The sequence below is a fragment of the Danio rerio genome, chromosome 2, assembly GCF_049306965.1.
Source record: "Danio rerio strain Tuebingen ecotype United States chromosome 2, GRCz12tu, whole genome shotgun sequence".
Lineage (NCBI taxonomy): Eukaryota > Metazoa > Chordata > Actinopteri > Cypriniformes > Danionidae > Danio > Danio rerio.
Genome location: NC_133177.1, coordinates 53,972,627 through 53,999,483, shown reverse-complemented (window position 1 = coordinate 53,999,483; position 26,857 = coordinate 53,972,627). Strand labels below are relative to the sequence as shown.

General features: G+C 34.8%; 2 protein-coding genes across 5 annotated transcripts in view; both read right to left on the bottom strand.

Annotated features, from left to right (window-relative positions):
- neurod6b (neuronal differentiation 6b) lies at positions 1-22,059 on the bottom strand. 4 transcript variants are annotated; one of them, NR_132274.1, is made up of 3 exons: positions 22,021-22,059; positions 15,485-15,550; positions 1-392 (listed from the first exon to the last, which is right to left on the bottom strand). NR_132274.1 is itself a non-coding variant. In NM_001309843.1 (3 exon segments), coding segments are annotated over 2 exon segments (999 nt in total). In that variant the 5' UTR covers positions 15,525-15,550; positions 21,893-22,024; the 3' UTR covers positions 1-544.
- Positions 1-22,114, bottom strand: part of fyco1b (FYVE and coiled-coil domain autophagy adaptor 1b) — a 210,961-nt gene extending 188,847 nt beyond the window's left edge. Inside the window, exons 1-2 of the mRNA XM_073930645.1 lie at positions 22,021-22,114; positions 15,485-15,550 (exon numbers count right to left, since the gene is read on the bottom strand). The gene's annotated coding sequence lies outside the window, so the exon portion shown is untranslated. The remainder of the gene's footprint in view (positions 1-15,484; positions 15,551-22,020) is intronic.
- Between the last annotated feature and the right edge of the window lie 4,743 nt (positions 22,115-26,857).

Below are 26,857 nucleotides of genomic sequence, written 5' to 3'. Positions count from 1 at the left end.
TGATCACATTCAAGATTTATTTCGACAAGCTGATCGAAGTTAGCTCAGTGAATAAATAAACAGAGGGGAAAAAAAGCATTTCCACATAGCAAAAATCACAATAGTTTTCTTGTTGACATTATACGCAGAATCAGTGAGGATGGTGGCGAGTACCCATAGTTCAAAGACACTGATGTCTAACAAAGAATAAAATTCACACAATCAGGCTATTTACACGTCTGCACGGCAATATGTCACACACTGTGTTGCATAGTTCCATTATTGCTATCATGATTTTGTGTTTCATGTAACACACGAATAAATCCATTTCCACAAGATATGCTTCAGAATGCGATTTCCATCTTCCTTCGTGTAATTGATTGTAATCGGCCTACCAAACAGCCTCGAGCGACCTATGCAGTCGGAAATAAATAGCATTGATTTTTACAGTACTTCCAAATATGATGAAATCAAACGTGCCAAAAACAAAGCAAAAAACAATCAGCAACAAGCACTAATTAATTAACAGATTAGTGTAGCTGGCATCCAACCCCTATGCTCGCTTTTAATTATGGTAACCCGTATTTAATTCGTCCTGGCTCTGGAACGACTGGCTGCGGGGATGTAAGTCATAAGGAAAATGGCTGTCTGGGGAAACGCGGTACATGGAGCCCCGACCGGGAACGTTACAGTATCTCATCCCGTAATGGCAGTTCTTACTGTACTCGACTTGCTCGTCGTGTTTTTTGAGCGAGAAAATCCCGTTGTAATTAATTGGAGGACTCATTTGGCCGTCGAAGTGAGGGCTGCTGCTCTCTGGAGAGGCGCTGTCGTAGTAGGACTCGTAGGACGCGTAATAGTTGTAGGGCCGGAACGGTTTGACGCTTTCTCGCGTCCCAGAGCTGAGGCCGGTGGGCGTGGCCATTTCGGCGTTCGGGTATGGGTACAGGGAATCGTACGCGGGCCTGCCAGAGAACGACACGTCCCCGTTATGATCTGTGAGGAAATTTCTAGCGTTCAGCTGGAGGCAACCCGCGACCAAGTTGGTGGTGGGCTGGGACAAGCCCTTGCACAGGGTCTGCACGAACGCGAGCAGGTCAGGTCGCTTTCCCGCGCTCAAAGTCTCAGACAGAGCCCAAATGTAATTCTTGGCCAGCCTCAGGGTTTCGATCTTGGAGAGTTTTTGCGTTTTGGAGTAGCACGGCACGACTTTGCGCAGGCTTTCGAGCGCGTCGTTGAGGCCGTGCATGCGGCTGCGCTCACGCGCGTTTGCTTCCTGACGGCGCATTTTGACTCGGTCACCGCGTCCCTCGGATTTCTTTTTGCGGGGACCCTTCTTCTTTGGCAGCCCGTTCTCGTCCTCCTCTCTCTCCTCCTCCTCCTCCCTGTCCGTGTTGTCGTCCTCTGCCTCCTTGAGCTCGGCGCTGCTGAGTGTCCGGACGTCTTCCTGACGCGTGAACGTGGCGCCAAACTGAGACTCGCGCATCATATCTGGCTCTTCAAACGGTACCGTTAACATCGTCCCTGTGTCACAACAAAAACAACAACAAAATACAGAAATCATGACGTCAGTTGACCGGAAGCCTAATTACTCATGGGCTATCTGAATAATTGAAATGTTTTTGAAATGGCGGCTTTGGATTTAGCTGCCACTAAATATCTAACATTAGGCTACTTGAGGAATGAATGCTTTCCTCTAAAACAAAAACACGTGCAGATTGAAGCTGTTAATATTTTTTAACTTCATTTGCTAGTCACAGCAATAAATTAGTCTAAAAATGTGTCAGACTTTAATATTTGTCTGCAACAAATTAATTAATCAACAACTTACTCTTAAGGGTGCATTTAAAAACAACCCTATTTTGTAAATAATCTGTCCCACTTTTTATATTTGTGCATTATTGTTGCAATTAAATATTGATTATCTCATTCAATATAACATTCATTCAAAACAATTTAACAATTAGTTAAATTAAACAAATGTGAGCCAAGAATTGTGGGTGGACAAACAAATCGTGTGTCCCTCAAATGAACAGGCCTACAAGCTGTTTGTTGTGTTCAGCCTTTGTGGCGGTTTCACTACAAATATTACGCACGCATTCTGACATTTCAGTAGTAATTTCCAGTCATTTTAAATGACCCAAATCGAGTGTGGATGCTACCAAATCAGGTAAAAACCTGCTGATTCAGATCCACATAACTCGATCACAAAATCAAACTGCTAAACAGACGTGAAATTACACTGAAACGTCTCGCACATCACATTTCACAGATAAAATTTGCATCTTCTTTTGTCATCTCAAGAGGGTGTTGGTCCATGTCTGATAGAAAATTTCAGTCCTGTGGCTCAAGTCCTAATTGGTTAACCTGGCAATGTTCCTGCTACTGTATAAGGGCTAACAACAATAAAATAAAATAAAAGATAAACAACAACGATCCCTATAGTTAAGTCAAAAGCATGTAAATGATGAATACATTGCTGCATGCAACTACACACGTAAACACAACAATAAACACAACAATAACACATGGCATGCCAAAGCTGATGCTGATGTCCAATGCTCACCTGTTTCGTTCAGTGTTCAGCTCGCATGTTCAAATTCCTCGCGATGTTCAGAGCTTCCTCCCATGTGCTTGATGTGGAGCAGTAAGAATTCCTTTAATCTCCCTCTCTCTCTCTATCCCTCTCTCTCTCTCTTTCACAGAGAAATGACACCCATGCCAGGCACCAGCGCTGGTACCCATGCCATCTGCCACTGACGTTTTGTTGGTCACGTGACGCGTCTCTCGGGACCTTCATTCCGCTCTCATCATCTGGTGCGCACGGTAATGGGCACCGGGAGGCTCTCATTTACCGTCAAAAAACTCCGGATAAAAAAAGGAGATTAATGCCAGTACTGCTGCGGCAATACCAGTGTAGAGCCGACGAAATGATTTAGACTTTAAAAGCGAAGCGCGTGTAGCTATTTGATTACAGGCCGACGTTTGCTGCAGGCAAGAGCAAATCAGTTGAGATGTCTTCACACATGCATGCTCGAGTCTGACGGAGAATAAATGCTCAGATAATAGAGGAAATCTCTGCACTACACTATGCCAATACTTAATTTATAAAGCACGTAAAAATAAACAAAAGTGATGTACATGTGACAGATACAAAAAAATAAATCATATTAAGAAAACACCCAGGAAAATATAATAGACAATAATAGTCTGATCCTTCTCATTATGCAGTAGCAAGTCGAAATCCACTCTTTGGTACATTGATGGCATCATGTAATTGTTTGATATTTAGGTGTAATTACAGGACATTGTGGATAGTTGTTGTCACAGTTGACATACACCTTGGAGTTATAATATATTTACAGCATTAATTATTTGAACACAAAAAATGATAAAAATAGACCTCAAATTTCAGATAGTTTTCACACTGTTGATGTATTTTATTTTTATTTTATTAATTTTAAAATGTCATATTTGTTTGTTAGACGCTTAATTTGGTATTTATTGCATTTTTTTAATCTTTTTGTTGTTTAAGTTGTTTGTTCTTAAATATATATTCTGTATGAAAGCACGGTTTAAAAATATACAATATATTAATAAACCTCTATTTATTAAGGACGAAATGTATAGACCTATTATATAAATATATATGCAGCACGGTGGCTCAGTGGTTAGCACTGTCACCTCACAGCAAGAAGGTCGCTGGTTTGAGTCCCAGCTGGGCCAGATGGCATTTGTCAGTGTTTGCCTGGGTTTCCTCTGCGTGCTCCGGTTTCCCCCACAGTCCAAAGACATGAGATATAGGTGAATTGGATTAACTAAACTTAGTGAATGTTTGCGAATGTGAGAATGTGTGGGTGTTTCCCAGTACAGGGTTGCAGCCGGAAGGGCATACGCTGCAGAAAATCTATGCTGGATAAGTTGGCAGTTTTATTCCGCTGTGGCGACTCCTGATGAATAATTGTGAATTGAACACACACACACACACACACACACACACACACACACACACACACACACACACACACACACACACACACACACACACTAAGTCAGAATTATTAGCCCCCCTGAATTATTAGACCCTAGTTTGTTTTTTTTACCCCAATTTCTGTTTTACAGAGAGAAGATTAACATAATAGTCTTAATAACTAATTTTTAATAACTAATTTATTATGTCTTTGCCATGATGACAATAAATAATGTTTTACTAGATATTTTTCAAGACACTTCTATACAGCTAAAGTGACATTTAAAGGCTTTACTAGGTTAATTAGGTTAACTAGGCAGGTTGGGGTAATTAGGCAAGTTATTGTATAATGATGGCTTATTCTGTAGACGATCAAAAAAAAAATTTTTTTTTTTAATTAAAAAAATTTAAAACTGTTTTTATTTTAGCCAAAAAAAAAAAAAAAACAAATAAGACTTTCTCCAGAAGAAGAAATATTATCAGAGATACTGTGAAAATTTCCTTACTGTTAAACATCATTTTTGAAATATAAACAAAAGAAATAATAATTCAGAGGAGTGGGGTCTAATAATTATGTCTAATAACTGTATGTATGCATGTATGTATATATATATATATATATATATATATATATATATATATATATATATATATATATATATATATATATATATATATATATATATATATATATATATATATATTGTATACATATATACATACATACATATAAATTCGTTGCAGTATCATCTTTGCTTGGGTTTAAATTTAAATGAATAAATATTACTAATTCATTGTAGTATACATGACATTTTTTTGTTAAGAAGTTAAGTTGATCCAAAAAAAAAAAAATAATAATAATACTGTCATTGTTTACTCACTCTCCATTCGTTATTTGCCTGTAGTGTTTTTTTTTCCTTCTGATGAAGATATTTTGAAAATCTCTGGTCGGTTTTGGGTCCCCATTGGCTTTCATTGTTTTCCTTATATTGGAAGTCTATGGGGAATATCAAATTATTGGTTGCCAACATTCTTCAAAATATCTTTTTTTGTGTTGAGCAAAAAAATAATAATAATAATAAAACCTCAACATTTTCATTTTTGGATGAACTCTACGTTTAATATTCAAATTGTAAACATCTAATAATAGTAAATATTTTGGAAGTGATCTGAATGCTAATGTTAACAAATGTAATGTTCAGTTGAAGTCAGAATTAATAGGCCCCTTTGATTTTTTTTTTTATATTTCCCAAGTGATGTTTAACAGAGCAAGGAAATTTTCACAGTATCTCTATAATATTTTTTCTTCTGGGAAAAAGTCTTGTTTGTTTTATTTCGGCTAGAATAAAAGCAGTTTTAATTTTTTAAACACCATTTTAAGGTCAGAATTATTAGTCCCATTAAGCTATTTTTTTCTAGTTAAAAAATTAACCCTGCTAAGCCTTTAAATGTCACTTTTAGCTGTATAGAAGTGTCTTGAAAAATATCTAGTCTAATATTATTTAATGTCATCATGACAATGATAAAATAAATCAGCTATTAGAAATAAGTTAATAAAACTACTAGTTTACAAATGTGTTGTAAAAAATCTTCATCATTTAAACAGAAATTGGGGGAAAAAATAAACGGGGGGAGGGGGGCTAATAATTTTGACTTCAGCTGTATGTCTTGTTTTTTTTAAATGTTAGTATTTACAATTTTGCAGTTTAACTACTATAAAATAATTCACAAAAAATATCTAAAGCTATAATAATAAAATATATTAATAATCAGAATTTTCCTACACTAAAATTGGCGCAGACTTCCCTAAATACATTACTGAATAATCAACATGAGTTACTGCATGATATCTTGTATGCACAGGAAGATAAAACATAGCTTAATACATTAGGCAGATAAAGCATATAGCTTTTCCACAGTTTTGCTGGTGTTGCATGAGGTGCTTCTGTAAGTTGAGCCCACAGTGTATGACAACTCCGAGTCTCTAGTGCAGTCTAGCGTGGAGAATGTTAGAAGTGCAGCTGTGTTTAGTTTACGCTTCATCGTCCTTAAATCATATAGTAGACAAACTACTACTTTTCCGGTAAATATTTCACTGTGCAGCAGAGGGCAGTCCCCAAAACAGCGACATGTGGACACACACACACACGCACGCGCACAAACACACACACATAGTGCCCCCCAAAACGCCTCAGCTGGCATACTGCACGTTCTGGTCCAGTTCACACCAGCATCTGATGAGTCAAACTCCTCATTTCAGACTAATCAGTTGACTGCACTAATTGCAAATGCAAATATGCAAATTTAAATTAATTAATTACTCCACTAATTAGTTCTCTGGTCTTTTCAGGTAATAAATCATTGTGTAGTTGAAAGAAAGAGATGGAGAAAGAGAGAAGGGAAATGCATTTATCTGCCACCTAATACTCTTACGATGAATCACACACATGCTCGACACGAGTCCTGTTACACTCCCAAGTGAAAGTTTGGAAGTATTCCAATGGGAATTGTTTATTTACAATATGAATCGGATAAGAATAATTAGCCAAGAACAAGTGTTTCAGTATCATGTTTCAGGGGAGAAAATACAATGTAAACACCACGATACACTACTCAAAAAGTTGTGAGAAATGCAATTATGTTTTTTTATTGAAATGTTATTCATCAAAAGTGCCAAATAAGTGTTAAAGTTTAAGAAAAAACGACTTTTTATATTTTTTTCATGAGTTTTGTTCTATAAAGCCACTTTAAACTGACCAAAGATTACAACATTCTTCAAATAGTTTGGTTTAGTCATAAAATATGTCAAATCAATTGATAAATAAAGCTTTTAATAGGTTGCATTAATTAAATGTGACAAAAAAAATTCCAAATATTTATCAAGGCTCAACAATAAGGACTGCCCATTGGCCCGGGGCCAGCGAGAGAGATGCTTGGGACAGTAGACGGGATCATTACTGGCCCGATTGGGGTCACCTTTTGTAAAAATAATTTTGAACTGCAATAAAATCTCTGTACATTATCCATACTGCTTTTTATTTTTTTTTAACACACGAAAGCTTTTTCATTTTTTTCATTTATAATCATTTTTTAAATATTATTTACATTATTTAAACAATTATTAACATTTAAATGATTATATACCTTATTTTTTACACAGTATTAATATATGTGGCCATAAAATAGCTATTAAATTAAATTTTTTCTTTGGTGGGGCCAGTGAAAATTTTGGCAGGGCAAGTAAAAAATCTGATATGTTGGCCCGATTGGACCAGTAGAATAAATCCTTAGCGTTGAACCCTGATTTATATTTATATAATGCACTGTTTATTGTTATTATTTCTTATTAGTTATTATTATTATTATTATTATTAATATTAATATTATTATTATTGTAAATATGATTATTTTATATTATTATTTATGAGAGAACGGAAGAAAATTGACTGAAAAACTGTCAAAACATTTTTCAACATATATTTGTCTGCAGTTTTGTAGGTAAAACGAACACTACAGCAGTGTGATGCGAACAACATTTGTTCCTTGTCACATTAATGATAAAATATTAATGATGTTTTTCATACAGTTATTAGCACAACACCTAATAAATACCACAAAATACCTTAACAGAGTCTAATTAAACGTAACCTATTTCTAAGCAAGTCACAAAATAAATCAGCGCCCTCTAGTGGATTTGTCATCTGAAATGTGCCACAAAATGCACCCAGAGCAATGTATTTTAAATTTATTTGAAGTGCATGATAAATTAAATTACTGGCTAAGTCCATAATACTATACCGATATATATAGTACGCTAAAAACTGTATGCGAGCCGAGTAGTATGTCCGAATTCATAGAATTCCGGGTAGGTTATTATAACAAATTATAACAAAATGGCATTTAGTACGTCAGAGTTCCATTCATACTGTATTGAACATACTTTTCTAATGACAGAGTATTACATTTAAATTCAAATGCACTACTTACTGAGTAGTAGGTGGTTTCAGACACAGCCGCGGTATCTTAAAAGCAACACAGGCTCATTTTGAAAACGTACCCCCGTATACACTTCTGGAGAGCACAAATTATGTAGCCAGAGCTACGTATGGCTGAAAAAAATTGCTAAAAAAATAAAATAAGCAAATAAGATCTGAAAACGTGATAAAAATCAGGCAGCCTCGAGGGCTTTTTTGGATTGGTTTTGAAAACACTGTCGGTTGGGTTTAGGGAATGGGGTGGGTGGGATGATCGGTCGGTCAGTCAGGCAGGCAATGGTCTCTGGTGAATTTAACTGAGAACAGCAGATGCGAATGGCACTTGTGAGAGAAATTTGGGATCTAAAAAATCATACTCTCCAGAAATGTATACAGGTGTACGTACCCATAATGGGCCTGGGTTGATTAAGAGCATCAACTCTGAAACATTTAAAATGAGTCATCAGAAATTCCAGTTTCATTTACATAACTGATATACAGTTGAGTAAATTTGTGACACATTTGCAAAATGCCAGCACATACATGGTATGAAACAACTGTTTGCATGCATGTTAATGAGACAATTGCTTATACTTAATGTTTAAACAAGAAAGGCTTACAACACAACCTGAAATGCACAGTAACAGATTTACTGTTCTATATAATAATCTACAAAACACATGCACCTACATATAAACATGCATTTCAAACTCTTGCATGCATCAATAAACAACTGTGCATACTGTGTAGTTCACTGTATAGTTCCTATAGTTACACGGAAAATAGCAACTTTTAATTTTCTGTCAGTCTAAGCACACTAACTACAGTAGAGTCAAGCTTTAAATAGGAAAACTATAGATTTTTTTTTTTGAGTGAGATGCTAATGGTCTAATCCGATTCAATGATTTATGCTAAGCTAAGCTAAAAGTGCTTTCGCCTGACCAACTGTAGATGGTAAAACTCATCTGATTAACTTTAGGGGATATTTTGAGAAGAGAGAAAAAAAAGTAGATTTTACCCTTAAATACCATAATATGGCACTATAATAAAAAAAATCCTAATTTCAATCACAGTTCAATTGTTATGAAGCAGCACATACTATTAAAGCAAATCAGCATAACAAAATGATTTCAGAAGTTTTGTGTGAGTATTGAATTCATGATGCTGAAATGTCTATTTTAATTAGCAATTGCTGTTTAAACGGAGCTTTAAATAAAAAAAACAAAAAAATCAGACTTTAAACTTTTATATCAGTACAAGTATTCTATCTGATTGAATCTCAGCACCTAGTATTTTCCTGTCAGGTTTTTAGCAGCTCCACCATAGTGTGCCGGGAGGCGGATGGTAAACCTGGATGATGCTTTGCTATTCTTCCACCTGTAAATGAGGCTTTTTGTTGCCACAGCGATGACAGCTCATGCTCGTCAGCTGTTTTAATTATCACATTATCAGCGTTTAAAGGCAGTGTGACGAGCCGAGTTGCTAATGAAGGCGCTGGAACTCTCACAATGAGACGGAGATGAGACAAAACCGCCTGCCAGAATCACAGGTGACACTCTTACTGCTGGTCCGATTCAAAGCTGCACACAATCTTACAGGCAGACCAAAAAAAAAAAAAAAAAACCTGAAGGATGTGTTAGAGAAGGAAGCGTCTGCCGTACCTTTCCTGGAGTAAAACTCTTAAAAATAGAACTTTTTCCCCTGCAGATGTTTCTTGTGGTGGCATTAACTAACACCTACAGCACTGACAGTGTTGTGAGACTCACCCTCGCCTCACATTTCATAATCACACCTTTGCTGTGTTGCAAAATGCTAAAAGCACCCTGATTTCCAACACGCACACGCACGCAATCAATCAGAACACAAAGATTCACATCATAACAGGTGCATCTGCTGGATTTCAGTCTGCTCCTTCAAGGTGTTTTAAGTTCTTCCTGTGATCTTCCTTTTAGATTCATTAACAGAGAAAAGCAAAGATAAATCACTTAGAAAATGTATTTTAGGGAGGGGGATTTTAAAATCTTTACTTTATTAATTATTTATAAGATCGTATATTCTCATTTTATTGTTTTATCCTCTGGAATTCTTTATTTAATTCCTGGCTTCCTTTCAGGTAGGGTTTAGGATTAACAGTTTTTCTTAACAAATTGCTAGTAAATTTCACAAAAATTACAATTAGCTTTGTTTTATTTAGAAAAAAAAATCTAAAAAACAAGCAATAATATATCATACAAAAATAAGAGTGCTTATCTTACTACAGGAATAAAATGACTACATTTTGTACAGAAATAACAGCACAATCTGTGCATTCGAATAACCCTTTTATTTACTTTCCTTGGCGATGACGTAATGATGGCGTAATGACGCATCTATTTTTAGCTGTGTAAGGCTTAAAACAATGTTTTCGAAACGAGGATAGGAGTTTGATTAAAGGTTTACGAGAACTAAAAGGCTACAGTGCTTCATGTTTTCTTTAAAAATTTCTGAGTAAAAACTGGACAAAAGGTGGATTGGATTACTTGTTGGCTAAAATTTATCAAACTGGATCAGTATGTCATGTAGTATATATTTCATCTTATAGTGCATTTCAAATAACAGTTTACCAATCAAATGCAAATTCAGATATTATTTATTCACCCTACTTTTGTTTCAAACATTCAGGTATGGCAGAGACGATATGATAAATCTTTTCTGAAATGGGACAATATACGGTTAAAGTCAGAATTATTAGCCGCCTGAATTATTAGCCCCCCTGATTGTTTTTTTCCCAATTTCTGTTTAATGGAGAGGATTTTTTCCAGACATTTCTAAACATAAGTTTTAATAACTCATTTCTAATAACTTATTTATTTTATCTTTGTCATGATGACAGTAAATAATATTTTACTATGTTTTTGAAGGCACCTTTATACAGTTTAAAGTGACATTTAAATGCTTTACTAGGTTAATTAGGTTAGGCAAGTAAGAACAATTAGGCAAGTTATTGTATAATGATGGTTTGTTCTGTAGACTGTCGAAATAATATATGGCTAAAAGGGGCTAATAACATTGACCTTAAAATGGTGTTGAAAAAAATTAAAACTGCTTTTATTCTAGCCAAAATAAAACAACTTTCTCCAGTTAAAAATTCAAAGGGGGGCTAATAATTTTCACTTCAAGTATGTATACAAGTATAACAAACGTCTACAATAATTAAACGTCTTCTGAGATGAAAGTACCTCTGAAAATACCTTTGTTGGAAGAACAGTGATACTAATTAAGTTTGTATTTGTGTTTTTGAATCAGCTTTTGTTTTTATTCAGTTTTCATTAGAATTCTACTGTGCTGCGTTGGTTTCAGGTTTATTAGTTGTTGTTTTTTAAATATGCATTTTAAAATGTATATTTTATAGTCACTATAGCCATTTAGTATACTTAAACCTAGAATTTTACTTTGTCAAAGTTATAATTTGCTAATTTTTTCAAGGTGACATTTCCAAAATCATGTACATTTTTGTAAATGTTGTTTAAATGATCTATGAAATATTTATATTTCAGCTAATTTCAATTAACATAAACATTTTCGGTTTAGGTTTACAACAACACTAGTCAGAAAACTTAATGAAATGTAACAATGACTGTTTTTAAACAGGTTTCCCAGATTGCCTTGATTTATGTTTATTGTTCTTTTATGTTCATTTGTGGCCCTTCAACATTTTCCATTAGTTTTCTTTAGGAAAAAAAAAACATCTGGAAAAACAGGATGTTGAGTAAATAAGGATAGAATTTCATATTTGAGTGAAATAAACCCTTCAATGGGTTTTGAAAGAACAAATTGTGATTTCTTTTGATTACATTATCACAAGGGCAACTGTTTTTGTAGGAATCATAAGAGAATATTCTTTATTAAAAGTCAAGAGGTGTTGAAATGATCAGACTGATGTTTGATGGCAGTAGAGGACACACACACACACTGAGAGAGAGAGAGAGTCGTGCGGGTTGGCTGGGCACTGTTATTCTGCCGTGATTAGAGGACTTTGGGTCTCAGAACCACCATCTACAGCTGTGCTGTTTCTACCAATTACATGGCCCATATGCCAGCAGCCCACTCCACCCAGGTGGAACCTCTGATGGAGGAAAGGTGTGAGCAGAACACAGCAATTGTCGCACACAAACACAACTCATGCAAAGGTGTCTTATTTCCTGACAGATACAGACTTAAGTCCTTTTTACACTGCTTCCAACTCCACATTTTCATAGATTTAAACCCTGTTTACCTTGGGTAAAAATGTTTGAAAAGTGTCATTTAGAATTGGGTTTATCACCAGTTTTCATCTGGGAATATGAAACCTTAACGCAGATTACAGATAGCATATTTGTGTTATAATATTAACAGTCGGTGGAAATAGTGTTGTAAGGGTCGTTTAAACATTTAAAGGTTCTCTGAAGTGCAGTGAAATGTGCAGTTTTTTCAAGTATTCTTTAATATATTTATATTTAAAGGCTGTGTGAAACTAACATTTACAATGTTTATTTTGCTACTGTTATTCTTTAGGTGAACAATTAAACTGTGAAACTCATTATAATAAAAAAAATAATAATGTTTGTTGTGGTTACTTTGAATCAAAGTCTAGTATACTGTAATATTCCATGTTTGGTGTGGCAGTTCTCTTTTGAAAATCACTGACAGCTTCAGGCACAATATTCTTAACCAAAACCTCTTAGCATTAGTTTTCCACAAGGAACGTTGCAAAAAAGTAAGCCCCGCCCATTACTCAATGTTTAATTTCAATTGGAAATACATCAACATACTAAAAATCTCAGCATTTTATGGTTCCCTGTGGCTTTAAACATGAAGAGGGGCGGGACAGACAAGCTCCTCCCATTTTTCTAAATAGTCTTCAAAGTTTTGTGAATACCACTGCTTGCTCAGAACCCTAAGCTTGAATCCCTTCCATATTTCTTTGAAATGTAGCAATAGAATTAATTCCATACAGAAATGAATAAAAATCTTTTCATCTGCAACTTGTCTGTTTTGATTCCAGAGCAGTTTGTATCATCACAATCAGTTATCCATATTGGCTTAGGGTTTCTACAGGTTTCACCAAGTCAAATTTAAGACATTTTAAGACCTTTTTAGGCAATTATAAATTACATTTTAGACTAATAAAGGGCTAAAACATAAGGGTTTTTACTTGCGCCTTTAAAAAAATGTAATTGCTTAATCAGTAATAATCCAATCAGAGTAATCAAAGTTTACTATAAATGGATTGTTTACTCCCTACTGCTCTCTCTTCATTTTGGAAGAATCCCCCCTTCCACCCCATCTCTTCCTTTGCCTCCCTGCTCTAAGTGTGAGCTCTCAAGACCTACCTGATCTCGGATCCCCTTATATTGACCGAGCCTTGGGCTCAAGTATCTCCGAGCTTAGCGTTCTCTCCTGGGACAAGACGCCAAACCTGCTATAAATGCTAAGCATATCTAAGTGGGAACTCTTAAGCGTGTCAAAACATACAAACCATACATTATTTTCTTTGACAAGCTTTAAAGGCTATAATAAAGTAAATGTACAACAGTCTGTCCAGGTCAGTGTCCTCATCACATATGGTCCATAAATACATGGAAAACTTGCAAATGTTATTGTGAGGAACCATATTCTAAATAGAGTTTTGTTAAAAGTTTTATTGAGATGTATTGTTAAATACAGTATACAGTCACCAACAATACATCTCAATAAAACATACCGGTGTTGGCCTAAAAAGGTGTTGGGTAAAATTATTAAAATGATTTAACTTACAAGTAAATTTTTCAGTGATATTTTTTTGGGGCCTAAAATGTAGTCTTTGAAATCTTAGACATTTAAAGAATTTAAGACCTCGCAGATACCCTGAGGCTGCAGAAAAATTACATACTTCCCTGCTATATAGTATGCTAGCTGAGTAGTATGCAGAGGTGTAAAGTAACTAATAAAAAATAATCAAGTTACTGTTATTGAGTAGTTTTTCTTAGTAATTGTAATTTACCAAGTAGTTTTATAAATGTGTACTTCTACTTTCCCTTGAGTGCATTTTTAGTGGAGTATTCGTAATTTTACTCCTCGACTTTCCTTCAATCTACAGTCACTACTTCTTTATTGTTTATGGGGATTAGAAACATCAGTCCTGTAATTCCTGTCCCATCAAACTGCACATAGAAGGTAAAATGCATCATAATGAACTACCTCAAGACATGGCGATTTAATATTGCGGCAAACTGATTGGAAGCATTAAAAGTGTCCCAGAAGATGTCCAAAATCTTTACACGCAGTGACCCAAAGACTGTTCAGATGCATGTCAATGAGAAGCTGACAAATGTTTACTTTATAATGACCAAAATGGCCTTACAACACCCAGCAGGCACAAGATGTCAACATGACGTCAACTTGACGTTGTACCCTATTGTCGTGGGGACATCGCATTTTGTTTGGAAATGAAAATCGGGTTGACGACAGAACTCAACATCAGGCCAACATCAATGTCCAACCTAAAACCAACCAAATATTATAGTCTAATGATGCTAAAGCTTGACATTGCATGGACGTTACCACTATGACATCTATCAGACGCTGTATTTTGGTTGCCATACCTGACAAATAAATGTCAGCATTTTACTTCAACATGATGTTGGTTTTAGATGTTGGCTCAACATTGGATTTTGGTCACTTTCTAACAACCTAAAATAGACCAAATATCATTGTCATTTGCTGTCATTATTGGAAATCAAAATTATGTTGTCTTTAGACGTTGAATTTTGGTCACCTGACATCACAACCTAAATCTAACCCAATATTAACGACTTATGATGTTGTGTGCCTTCTAGACAATTACTAGATGCACTACAGAACGTTACGTTTACACACACATGCACAAATTACATGTAAACGCATCAGCTTTTAACAGCATAATACTCATCACTCACTACTATAGTACTTTTGAAAGGGCTACTTTTTACTCATAATTTCAGTAATATTTATTAATATTTACTTTTACTTGCACTACATTTTTAGGCAAGTAATGGTACTTTTACTAGAATATGGTTTTTCACTACTCTTTCCACCAGTGGTAGTATGTCTGAATTTATAGTATTTGAAAAACAGTATGCAAGTACCTGGATGACCTACTACCACCAGCAAAATTCTAAAGTGAGCATCTAATGTATGCTACACTATCCCAAAATACAATTTGATAGAATTCATGAATGGGAGTGAAGCAGTTGCTGGTAGGTGATAATAAAAATTTGTGGATGTAGCACATCGGAATTCCATTCATATTACATAACGCATTCATACATAATTGAACATACTTTTCTAACGGTTGTGTAGTAAATTCAAATTCACCTATTCAAGCTTAGTAGTAGGCTAGGTGATTTTGGACAGCCATCAACTTTGTTTTGAATGTATATACCTTTTAAATAATAAAAAAAATGTATCAAAGTTTCGGAGCATTAGCTTATAGGTAACTACAAGACTAGCATATAAACACTAAAATCAAAAATACTTGACTTCACTGGGACATTTTATAGTTAAAGAAGACTTTAATTCTTACCTTTCTCCACCTTTTTCCTACACCCCATGATGTTCGGCATGAATTATTGAAGTAATTTCTGTTAAACTGTAAACAATAAGTGAAATGTTTCTTTTAAAAACTGTACACAGAGGTGGCATTATACACACAGTTCATCTATTTATCATTAAAAAGGCAACTTATGAGGCAAGGCAAGTTTATTTGTATAGCACATTTCATACACAGTGGCAATTCAAAGTGCTTTACATAAACAAGAATAAAAGAGAAGTATAAGAAAAAATAAATAAAAACAACAATAAAAATTATTATAAACAGATAAAAAAATGTGTTAAAACAGGTTATAAAAGAATAAAAAAGAAAGAAAAGAGATAAGTGCGATCTACGAGATCTGTAAGATTTATATATATTTAGACTAGAAATGAAACAAAGCAAAGTTAGAAAAGCATTTATTTTCTACTGTTAAACTCCCCCAGAAAACCAGCCTGATCTCACGAAAAAAAACGTTAGAATTTTACGTTTTGCCAGTTTAGTGACTAATTCGTACGAGTTCAGTTGTACGAAATTGTACGATTTTAAAAAGGAGGCGTGGCACCTAACCCCACCCCTAAGCCCAACCATCATTGGGGGATGAGCAAGTCGTACTAAATTGTATGAATTAGATTGTACGATTTCATACGAATTAGCCACTAAATCAAAAAGTTACGAATTGCCATGAGATTGTGTTGCAGAAAACTGACCATTAGTGCTGTTCCAATAGGGTTGGGTCATTCATCACCGATGGCCGATAGACATCACAATGCTAAGCCGGCATTGCGATCCTCTGCCCCACCCCCATCGCAGCAGCAACCCGCTAACGAAAAATACACGCTCAGGCCCCATTTACACTAATACGTTTTAGTTTAAAAATGGCATTTTAGAATGAAAATGATCAACGTCCACACTCTATCTAACAACTGTTCGGTCTCTTTAATGCATTAGGTAGCAAGTCACAGCATCAGTACACTGCTTCAATCTGTCACTTTCACGCTTGTACTTAGCAATTTTAGTGAAAACCTCAGATACTGTCGGCTGGTTGCTGTAGGTCTTGCACCTTTTATACCAACCAAAGTTTGTCGATGCAATTATAACGACACAGATCATTTATGCTTGGGTCACTTATCTTTATTTATTTATGATTTGGTAACGGGTAAAACAAAGACCATGCGGGTCAGGTAGCTGAAACGGTAGGCTAGGGCTGGGCGATTTTTTTCGATTAATTCAAATTTACGTTGACGGCGATTTCGTTTTATACTAAATCGAGAAATCGCAATTTTTTTAATAAAAATATTTGATGCATTATAATGGCACCAATGCACTTTGGTTCACTCTCTGTATGAAGCAGGCCAGAAGCGCCGTGCAGCACCACACAGCGCCATGCATTTTAGAATTCTAAACATAAGTTTCTTTACACACACCGGCGCCGCCCAGCCACGATTCAGGACGCAGTTCATATTTTAGCCGCGCCACAGATTATAATGATTAGTTTCATGTTAAATATCATGCAAATGTGCGTGTCTGGTATGTGATATTTTAAACTGTCATGTGCGCGCCGTGTCGTCGCGCTTCTGGTGTGCGACCTGCTTGACTGCCTGTCTGGGTTTTAATCATGATAGTGACGGACTGAACACAGAGACTGGACAGCCTAATTTGACCCAATGCATGAAGTTGTAGGCAGTAAAATCCTACATGACTTCATGCTTTACTAAGTCATGTCTGTGTGGATTGTCAAGACATATTCCCTCATCAAGTCGATAAACTCGATCTCAACATGTATAAAGGACGTAAAAACCTGCCATGTGAAAAACCGCGCAGATCTTAGGTTTTAACATGAGCAGAGGTGAGCAGCTGACAGCTGTAGCAGTGAAAATGAAAGTACCCGCCCCCATGACGTCATTTAGCGGACCTAGTTGAAAACCAGACAGATCAGGCAGCATAATAGAGAGAGTGGTGCAAAGTGTATCAAATGATCGATATTTAAAAGGGGGAAAAAAGAAATAATAGATTAAATATATTGTTTTATATTAGATACACATCTGGTGCTTTTATTTGCTCCTGCTATACGTCCACAACTTCACGCATTGGGTTAAATTAGGCTTTACAGTTTCCATGTTCAGTCCGTTTCTTCCACTGTATCTTTTTAAGAAAAAGGCAGCAGCATTACAACCTGTCATTCAATCAGAAGTCAAAGTCAAAACCGAGCTGACAGCCAATCTTTCCTAGGCTCAGCAAAACTTGCAAAAATACCACTGTATTCCTGCAACTGCAATATTTACACAAATATTTTTTTATTCAAATCTCCTGCAACGATATTTAACTGGTGAAATTGTTTTACATTTATTTACACCTTGTTGACCAATTTATGTATGGCATGGCCATTAAAAATATAATGTTCCTCAACCAGATGGTTTTTCAAGTTACTTATAAAGAGATTGCTACTTCAATCATGTTGTCGTAATGTTTTAAGTTGACTAGTTACACAATAAAAAAATAACAAAATAAAATAAATAAAAAAATAATAATAAAAAAAATTGAAATCGGTCAAACTTTATAAAAAAAAAACCTTTTTTTTTTTTTTTTTGCCAAATCGCCCAGCCCTACGGTATGCAACAAATAATTAATTTGTTATAATAATAAATAATTAACTCACCGATGCCATCGTCCATTGCAATGTTTCACATTGGACATTGTACGATGCCAAATCGGTCGACATCGCCCAACCCTGTTCCAACTACCTTGTGAAATTGTATTTATATCGTAATATTTAAAAATCGCAGAAAAATAAAATGTCGCAATGTCAGATTTTTCCAATATCATGCAGCCCTAGTTTTTATACTATTAGCTATATTATTACTATTAGTGTATTCACACGTTTTTGAAAAAATATTAAAAACGTAACACTCGATTCTAAAACCAAAGGTAACAAACCTACTGAAGCAACTTTCTTAGAATATATCAAAAGAAGGTACACCGCCATCTTGAAAGTGACTTGAACATACCTGACGTCCTAATTACACAAGTACAAACTCCTACCTCCAACATAATGGCGGTAAACCACCATTTTGAAAGTGACTTGAACCACACCTGACATCTAAATTACATAGGTACAAGCTTTAATTTATCAAAATAAGGGAAACTGCCATTTTTAAAAGACTTGAACCCATGTGACGTCTTAATTATGAGTAATTATACCTGAGAGCTTCAATATTTTTGTAACAAATATAAATGAAGCACAAAGTCAAACTTAACTCTCACTCAGTTTTCACCATGTATGGATATTTGTGGTGCATCATTGTTCAAAATTTCCCCTAAACCGGAAGTGCAACCCATAATTAGAAACAGTAGTCACGTGCTAAAAAATGTAAATAGTAGAACTCCATTCAGGAAAAAAAACTTGTAGCAGTTGGAAATACGAATTAAGGTAGAGCAAGCTTTTATTAACAGGTAATTTTCTGCCCATGTTCATTCACCAACACAGCTGATATGCAAATGAGGCGAACCCCAGGTTTATGAATGCAAAGTGCCAAACGACGGGATACCGTGATTAATTATTAACCCGGGGCAAATTATGAATGACATATTACCACTGTTACTATTCTCATGGTCATGAACACACTGCATTCTGTTGCCAAAAAAGGGTAGTGCGAAACAATTTTAGACTTAATATTTAGCAAAATACTCACAGGATTTGCAATGCTGAAAGAAACAGCACACGCTGGTAACGTATGTTTTGATGCCGTTTTATGCGGTTTATGCGGGTTCTTGTTACCCCTTCGATGGTTCTTGCGAATCCTTTGCTCGTCAGGATCAATTTGACCAGAACCAACATAAACCAGCCATTGAAGTAAAGTTGGTTGTATATTCGCACACTCGTTCAATGACAACTGTGACACGCTCCCTATATTGTTATTGAGGTAAAGTTAGTTTTCTATTAACACATTCATTCAGTTACACATTTTAACACAGTCCCTATATTGTTGATCACTCTACTTTGAATATTCGATCTGAAATCCCATGCAAGTAACTTCAAAACAACATTAGCACTATCTAACCTTGTAACCCTGAAATATATATATATATATATATATATATATATATATATATATATATATATATATATATATATATATATATATATATATATATAAATAAAAGCAGAAAATTCACATTTTCTGAAACTGAGATGTTTATTAAACCATCTAGTAAAATAAATAAAAAATTGCCATATAGGTATGATATAGATTACATTACAAAAAAATGTAACATGTTTGCTTGTTTAGGAATAAAGCACTTTTTTTACTTGTAATATCAAATTTAAAACATGCATTTTCAACATTTTATTTCTAACAAAGAATTAATTATTAAGTAATTATGCATTGTTTCAGTCAAGAAAACCTTTATTTAATAAAATTTGTATTTGAAAATTTGTAACAGAAATTGCATTCTTACTAAAACAACTTGAAATTAGCAAATAGTGCCCATCGAAAAAGAACACAAGTAACTTAATGAGAGCAGCCATTTTGAAAGGTTAAAAAATAATAATAATAAATAGAAATTTGCAAACAACACTTTTCTAAAATGATGTTAATAATGAGAAAGTCTGAATGTGCAAATATAAAACCAACTATATATTAATTGTATTGTTTACCATGGTACTTTGAATATTCAGACTAAAATCACATGCAAGTATGACTTCAAAACAACATTGGCATTATTTAATTGACTGTGAACAATGTTGGAGCCTAACGTTACTTTGGTAGTTGTTGGCTTTAGGCTTTTGATGTTTTAAACTTAACCGAAAAAAAACATTTACTTCTTACCTTTATGGTCAATTTAGACTAAACCTGATAGCTTAATGAGATGATTCAACTTTGTTATGCCTATTCGTTCTCGTTTCGAGAAAGTCCGAATATAAACCAACTTTACCTCAATAAACCAGCAAAACATATATTACCAGTATATGCTGTCTTTTCAGCAGGGGCAGTCACAGAAAAACAGTTTAGCAAGGTTTAAGCCATACTTTCAGCGTTTGACTAAAAACAAATGTCAAATGATGATAAAAAATCTAGTCCCTGTAAACATAAATTAGCACTATTTAATTGACTGTGAACAATGTTGTAGGCCTACTTACTGTAGTCATTGGCTGCTAATATGATTTCACTATTAGGAATTTAAAAAACAATATTTCTCTGAAATTATATTATAAAAGAGAAAAGTCAGAATATTAAACCAGCGTTACCTCAATAAACCGGCAAAACATACATTACTATAGCTGTTTTTTTCAGCTGGGACAGTCACAGAAATACAGTTTAGCAGGCGCTTAACAACTGACTTTAAAACAATATTAGCACCATTTAACTGACAGTGAACAATGTTGTAGGCCTACTTTGATTGTCGTTGGCTGCTAATACGATTTCACTATTAGGAATGTGCAAACAATACTTTTCTGAAATTATAATATTAATGAGAAAGTCTGAATGTGCGAATATAAAACCAACTTTACCTTAATTATATTATTTACCATGATACTTTAATTATCGGAGTAAAATCGCATGCAAATATGACTGCAAATCAATATTAGCACTATTTAATTGACTGTGAACAATGTTGGAGCCTACTTTGATTTTCGTTGGCTGCTAATATGATTTCAGTATTAGGAATTTGCAATCAATACTTTTTTAAAAATATATTATTAAGGAGAAAGTCCGAATAGAAACCAACTTTACCTCAATTAACCAGCAAAACATATTACCAGTATGTGCTGTCTTTCAGCAGGGACAGTCACAGAAAAACAGTTTAGCAAGGGTTAAACCATACTTTTAACATTTAACTGAAACATTTATCAAATGATGACAAAAAAAAATCAAGTTACTGTGAGAAGAGAACGTTTAATCAACGTTATTACCTTCTGGTTGGAAACGTTTGTTTAGGTAAAAGCTTGGTAACATCAACGGTTGGCCATATATTAACAATGCAAGAGCCTTAAGTAAACTTAACTTGTTAAACCTAAGTGAAAAAAAGCATTACTTCTCAACTTTATAGCCGAATTAGCAAAAAACGTGATAGTATAACAAGATGATTCACATGTAAACATGACTTCAAAACAAAATTAGCACAATTTAATTGCCTGTGAACAAAGTTGTAGGCCTTACAAACAATACTTTTCTGACATTATATTAATGAGAAAGTCTGAATATAAAACCAACGAGTCCTCAATAAAAAATCAGCAAAACAAACATTACCAGCATATGCCGTTTTTTTAGTACAGTCACAGAAACACATTATAGCAGGGGTTAAACCATACTTTCAGCATTTGACTAAAAACAAATGTCAAATGACGATAAAAAATCAAGTCACTGCGAGAAGAAGAGTACATTTAATTAACGTTATTACCTTCAGGCTAGTTGGAAACGTCTGTTCAGGTAAAAGCTTGGTAACTTTAACAGTTGGCCATTTATTAACAATGCAGGAGCCTTACGTAAACTTAACTTGTTAAACCGAACAAAACATTTACTTCTTACCTTTATAGTCGATTTAGGCTAAGCTTGATAGCTTAATGAGATGATTCTACTTGTTATGCCTACAGTATACGTCACCAGATCACGTGCTACGCTCGTCCGATGACTGACACTGAACACATATGTAAACAAGGACGTAAAACTGGTTCGTGCATGAAAAGTTAGGATGTGATTAATTATTTATTAATTATAAAAGAAAAGTGAAAACTCGAAGCACCCATTTGACCCAGGGTTAACGAGTTAAAATATAACCGCATTAAATAAAGAAAAGTTCAGCCTCTCCATGTCATTTAATTAAGCAGAAGTTTCTCTTACAGCGAGAAGTTGTGCTCCGCCATTATAAACGTTCAAGAAACATTCAGGTGCCTAAAAACATGAAAACACAGATGGCGAAATGCAGTGCTAATTAACATGCATCTGAAATCATGAATAATTGATTTGTTTTTTAAAATGTACAATGTAAATGTATTGGAGGTAGGAGATCTGACGGAGAGGTGAAAGCAACTCATATGTTCTGCTGCGGGGCAGAAAAATCACGTTAACAAGCACATGCTCAACATGGGAGAAATATGGCAGCAGTGTTGGAGGTGAAGACAGAGGAGAAACATCTGCTTCTTACATTTTTTACATAACTTCAAACAGTTCATTTCATCCATTAACTTGCATACCACATACAGTTTATCACTGAACCTATGGATTGTACCTGCAGATGGTTTTTCTGTTTACAAATATGTGAAGTTAAATATGTATTGTATTATAATTTTTAAGAGCTGCCAATAAAATGCAATCAATCAAAACTGAAAAAAAAGCTTTTAAAAATCTCAAAAAACTTTTGACTTGTGGATCCGTTTCAAATTCAAATTAAATATTCAACAGCATGTTATATATATATATTTTTTTTTTTAAATTTCCTCATTTGATCCTTTTATTTGTATTTATTGTGATTTGTTTTTACATTCACATATTTTTTTCTAGATTTAAAATCTAATAAGCAATATAATTCCCAGAGATGGGTTGCAGCTGGAAGGGTATCCGCTGCGTAAAACATATGCTGGATAAGTTGGTGGTTAATTCCGCTGTGGCAACCCCAGATTAATAAAGGGACTGAGCCAAAAAGAAAATTAATAAATAAGCAATATAAACATCATGTTGGTCATAGTTATTAACATTAAAACTAGATGCAAAGGAAGCACAAAATACTATTTTAATATAACATAATCATTATTTATTGCCATTAATTCATTTCTTCTCATTAAAAAAGAAAAATAAGAATACAAATATTTTTAACTAATCAATAATTATTTACCAACATACTGTATTTCAAATGTTATTTTACACTATTATTGTCATTGTAAGGGGTGACACAGTGGCTTAGTGGTAGTCGCTGGTTTGAGTGCCATCTGAGCCAGTTGTCATTACTGTGTGGAGTTTGCATGTTCTCCCCATGTTGGTGTGGGTTTCCTCTGTGTGCTCCAGTTTCCTCCACAGTCCAAAGACATGCACTAATAAGTGAATTGAATAAACTAAACTGGCCGTAGTGTATGTGTGTGAATGTGTGTGAATGTGTGTATGGGTGTTTCCCAGTACTGGGTTGCAGCTGGAAGGGCATCCGCTGTCTAAAACGTAATAAGTTGGCGGTTCATTCCGCTGTGGCAACTCCTGATTAAAAAAGTACTAAGCCGAAGGAAAATGAATGAATGGTAGTTTATTTTTATTTGTCGTTATTATTCTTTCACATAGTTTAATCTATTTAAACTCCACATTACTCTTTTAAAATATAAGAGTGGCATTTTAATGTTTCTTATAATAAAATAATCAAAAATAAAAAGTTTTAAACTTCCATTGTTTTCAATGGAGTAGAAATGGATGTTAATTACTACATACCAACTGATTATTACAACAAAATCATCTCAAAATGAAAAAAGAAATATAAAAAAAAAATAAACAAAATAAAATTACATTAATTTTACTGAAAAAAAATCTGAGGGTACTTTACAGGGGATCGTCCATTTTTGACTGTTCACACCACAAGTGTCACTCACAAATCTATTCTAGGTTTTAAAAGACATAAACACACAAAAGTTTTTTTGAGTATTTCAAAAAACTGCTTATCTGCTGGGATTTTAACGCACAACCATCTCTAGGGTTTACAGAGAATGGTCCAAAAAAGACAAAATATCTAGTGTGGCGCAATTGCCTTGTTGGTTTCAGAGGTCAGAGGAGAATGACCACACTGATGGACCACTCGTAACCACTCGTTACAATAGAGGTGTGCAGACCATCTCTGAATACACAACACGTCCAACCTTGAGGCGAATGGGCTACAGCAGCAAAAGACCTCACCGAGTGCCACTCCTGTCAGCTAAGAACAGGAAACTGAGGCTACAATTGGCACAGGCTCACCAAAATTGGAAAATAGAAGATTGGAAAAACGTTGCCTGGTCTGATGAGTCTCCATTTCTGCTGTGACATTCAGAGGTTAGGGTAAGAATTTGACGTCAACAACATGAAAGCATGGATCCATTCTGCCTTTATCAACGGTTCAGGCTGGTGTGGGGGGCATTTTCTTGGCATTTTCTTGGCACACTTTGGACCCATTAGTACCCATTAGTGTGTCAACACCACAGTCTACCTGATATTGTTGCTGACCATGTCTATCCCTTTATGACCACATTGCAGCCATCTTCTGATGGCTACTTCCAACAGGATAACGCGGCATGTCATAAAGCGCGAATCATCTCAGACTGGTTTCTCGAACATGACTATGAGTTCACTGTACTGAAATGGCCTCCACAGTCACCATACCTTAATCCAATAGAGCACATTTGGATGTGATGGAACTGGAGATTCACATCATGGATGTGCAGCCGTGATGCTATCATGTCAATATGGACCAAGATTTCTGAGAAATATTTTCAGTACCTTGCTGAATCTCTGCCACGAAGGATTAAGGTAGTTCTGAAGGCAAAAGGGTCCCAACCCAGAACTGGTAAGGTGTACCTAATAAAGTGGCCAGTGAGTGTATCATGTTGCTCATTGTTATTATCATTATTAAAACTAGATGTAAAGGAAGTAAAAAATACTATTCAAACATAACATGATCATTTAGTTTTCATTTGTTGTCATTATTCATTCACATAGTTTCTTCTGTTTAAACATTTTTTTCAAATGTCAGAATGGCATATTAATATCATTTCTTATCCTTTTGCATTGATATAGTATATCTCTTTTACTTGCAGTACTGGAGCGTCTGTGCTTTATGTCTGAATGACAGTGATGGCTGTGTAATGTTTTAGAGGGTTAAATATTCTGCTCTTTCCGTGCTGAGATCTCCTCCAGTAATGCCAGCCTCTCATACTGGCGCGGCTGCTCTCTGACTCGCTGCCAGTCCATGATGGCACTGATAGCGGCTCTGGAACAGGAAGTGCTGTTTCATCACTGGCTGGGTGAAGTCCAGACGATGACATCACCTGTCAATCAAAACAGTCCTTTTGATGTGGACTCTTACAGTTGAAGTCAGAATTGTTAGACCCCCTGTATATTTTTTCCCCAATTTTTGTGTAATGGAAAGAAGATTTTTTTCAACACATTTCTAAACACAATCATTTGTTCTGTAAACAACCGAAAATAATAATAATAATGATGATTATAATAATAATAAAAATAATAATAATAAATTTTTAACCTCCTTTTATTCTAGCCAAAATAAAACAAATAAGACTTTTTTCAAAATAAAAAATATTATAGGAAATACTATGAAAAATTCCTTGTTCTGTTAAACATAATTTGGAAAATATTTTGAAAGAAAAAACAAACCACTAGAGGGAATCATTCTGACTTCAACTATATGTCTGCATGCATCAGTTTACAAATAATATCACTGCAGAAGTTGTTGTTAAAGGATTAGTTCACAACATCTTGAGGCTTGACAAAGTTGTTTTCTATAACATTTATTTAATGTCTTGTTCAAATTAAGCACAGGACTGTGCTAAATATTTTATCCAGTGCAGTTGTTAATTGTATGTAATTAATTTGGTCATATTTATTGAATTTTATGCTTTATATGAACTATTGAATTATTCATTCATTTTCTTTTCGGCCTAGTCCCTTTATTAATCAGGGGTCACCACAGCAGAATGAACCGCCAACTTATCCAACACGTTTTTACACACCCCTTCCAGCCCCAACACATCCCTGGGAAACATCCACACACATTCATACACTACGGACAATTTAGCTAACCCAATTCACTTGTACTACATGTCTTTGGACTGTGGGGGAAACGGGAGCACCCCGAGGAAACCCACACGAACGCAGGGAAAACATGCAAACTCCACACAGATTCGCTAACTAACCCAGCCGAGGCTCGAACTAGCAACCTTCTTGCTGTACAGCAATACCTACTGCGCCATTGTGTCGCCCTATGGAACTATATTTATTTAATTATATGCCCCATGAATTAAATAAGTATTTGCTCTTCAAGGCTTAATATCAACTTTAAAGACTCTAAAAGAAAACAGACAATGAGCAAATGAGTTTAATTAGCACTGAAAAATGTTTCACTGACTATATATACAGAAATAAAAATATTTAATATATTACATTTTATTAATAACAGTTTTTTTTTCAACAATGTAAAATTTAACATCTCATTGTTAAAAAATTCTCTCTAAAATATGACACGTGAAGTTTACCCAAGATGAATGCATAAAAATATTAAAAGATAAAATTTTCCACCATTACAAGCATTCTCTCACGCACCCCTTGTGGTCAGACTGCACACCTCAGTTTGGGAACCGCTACTCTAAAAGAAAACAGACAAAAAGCAAAGGATTTTAAT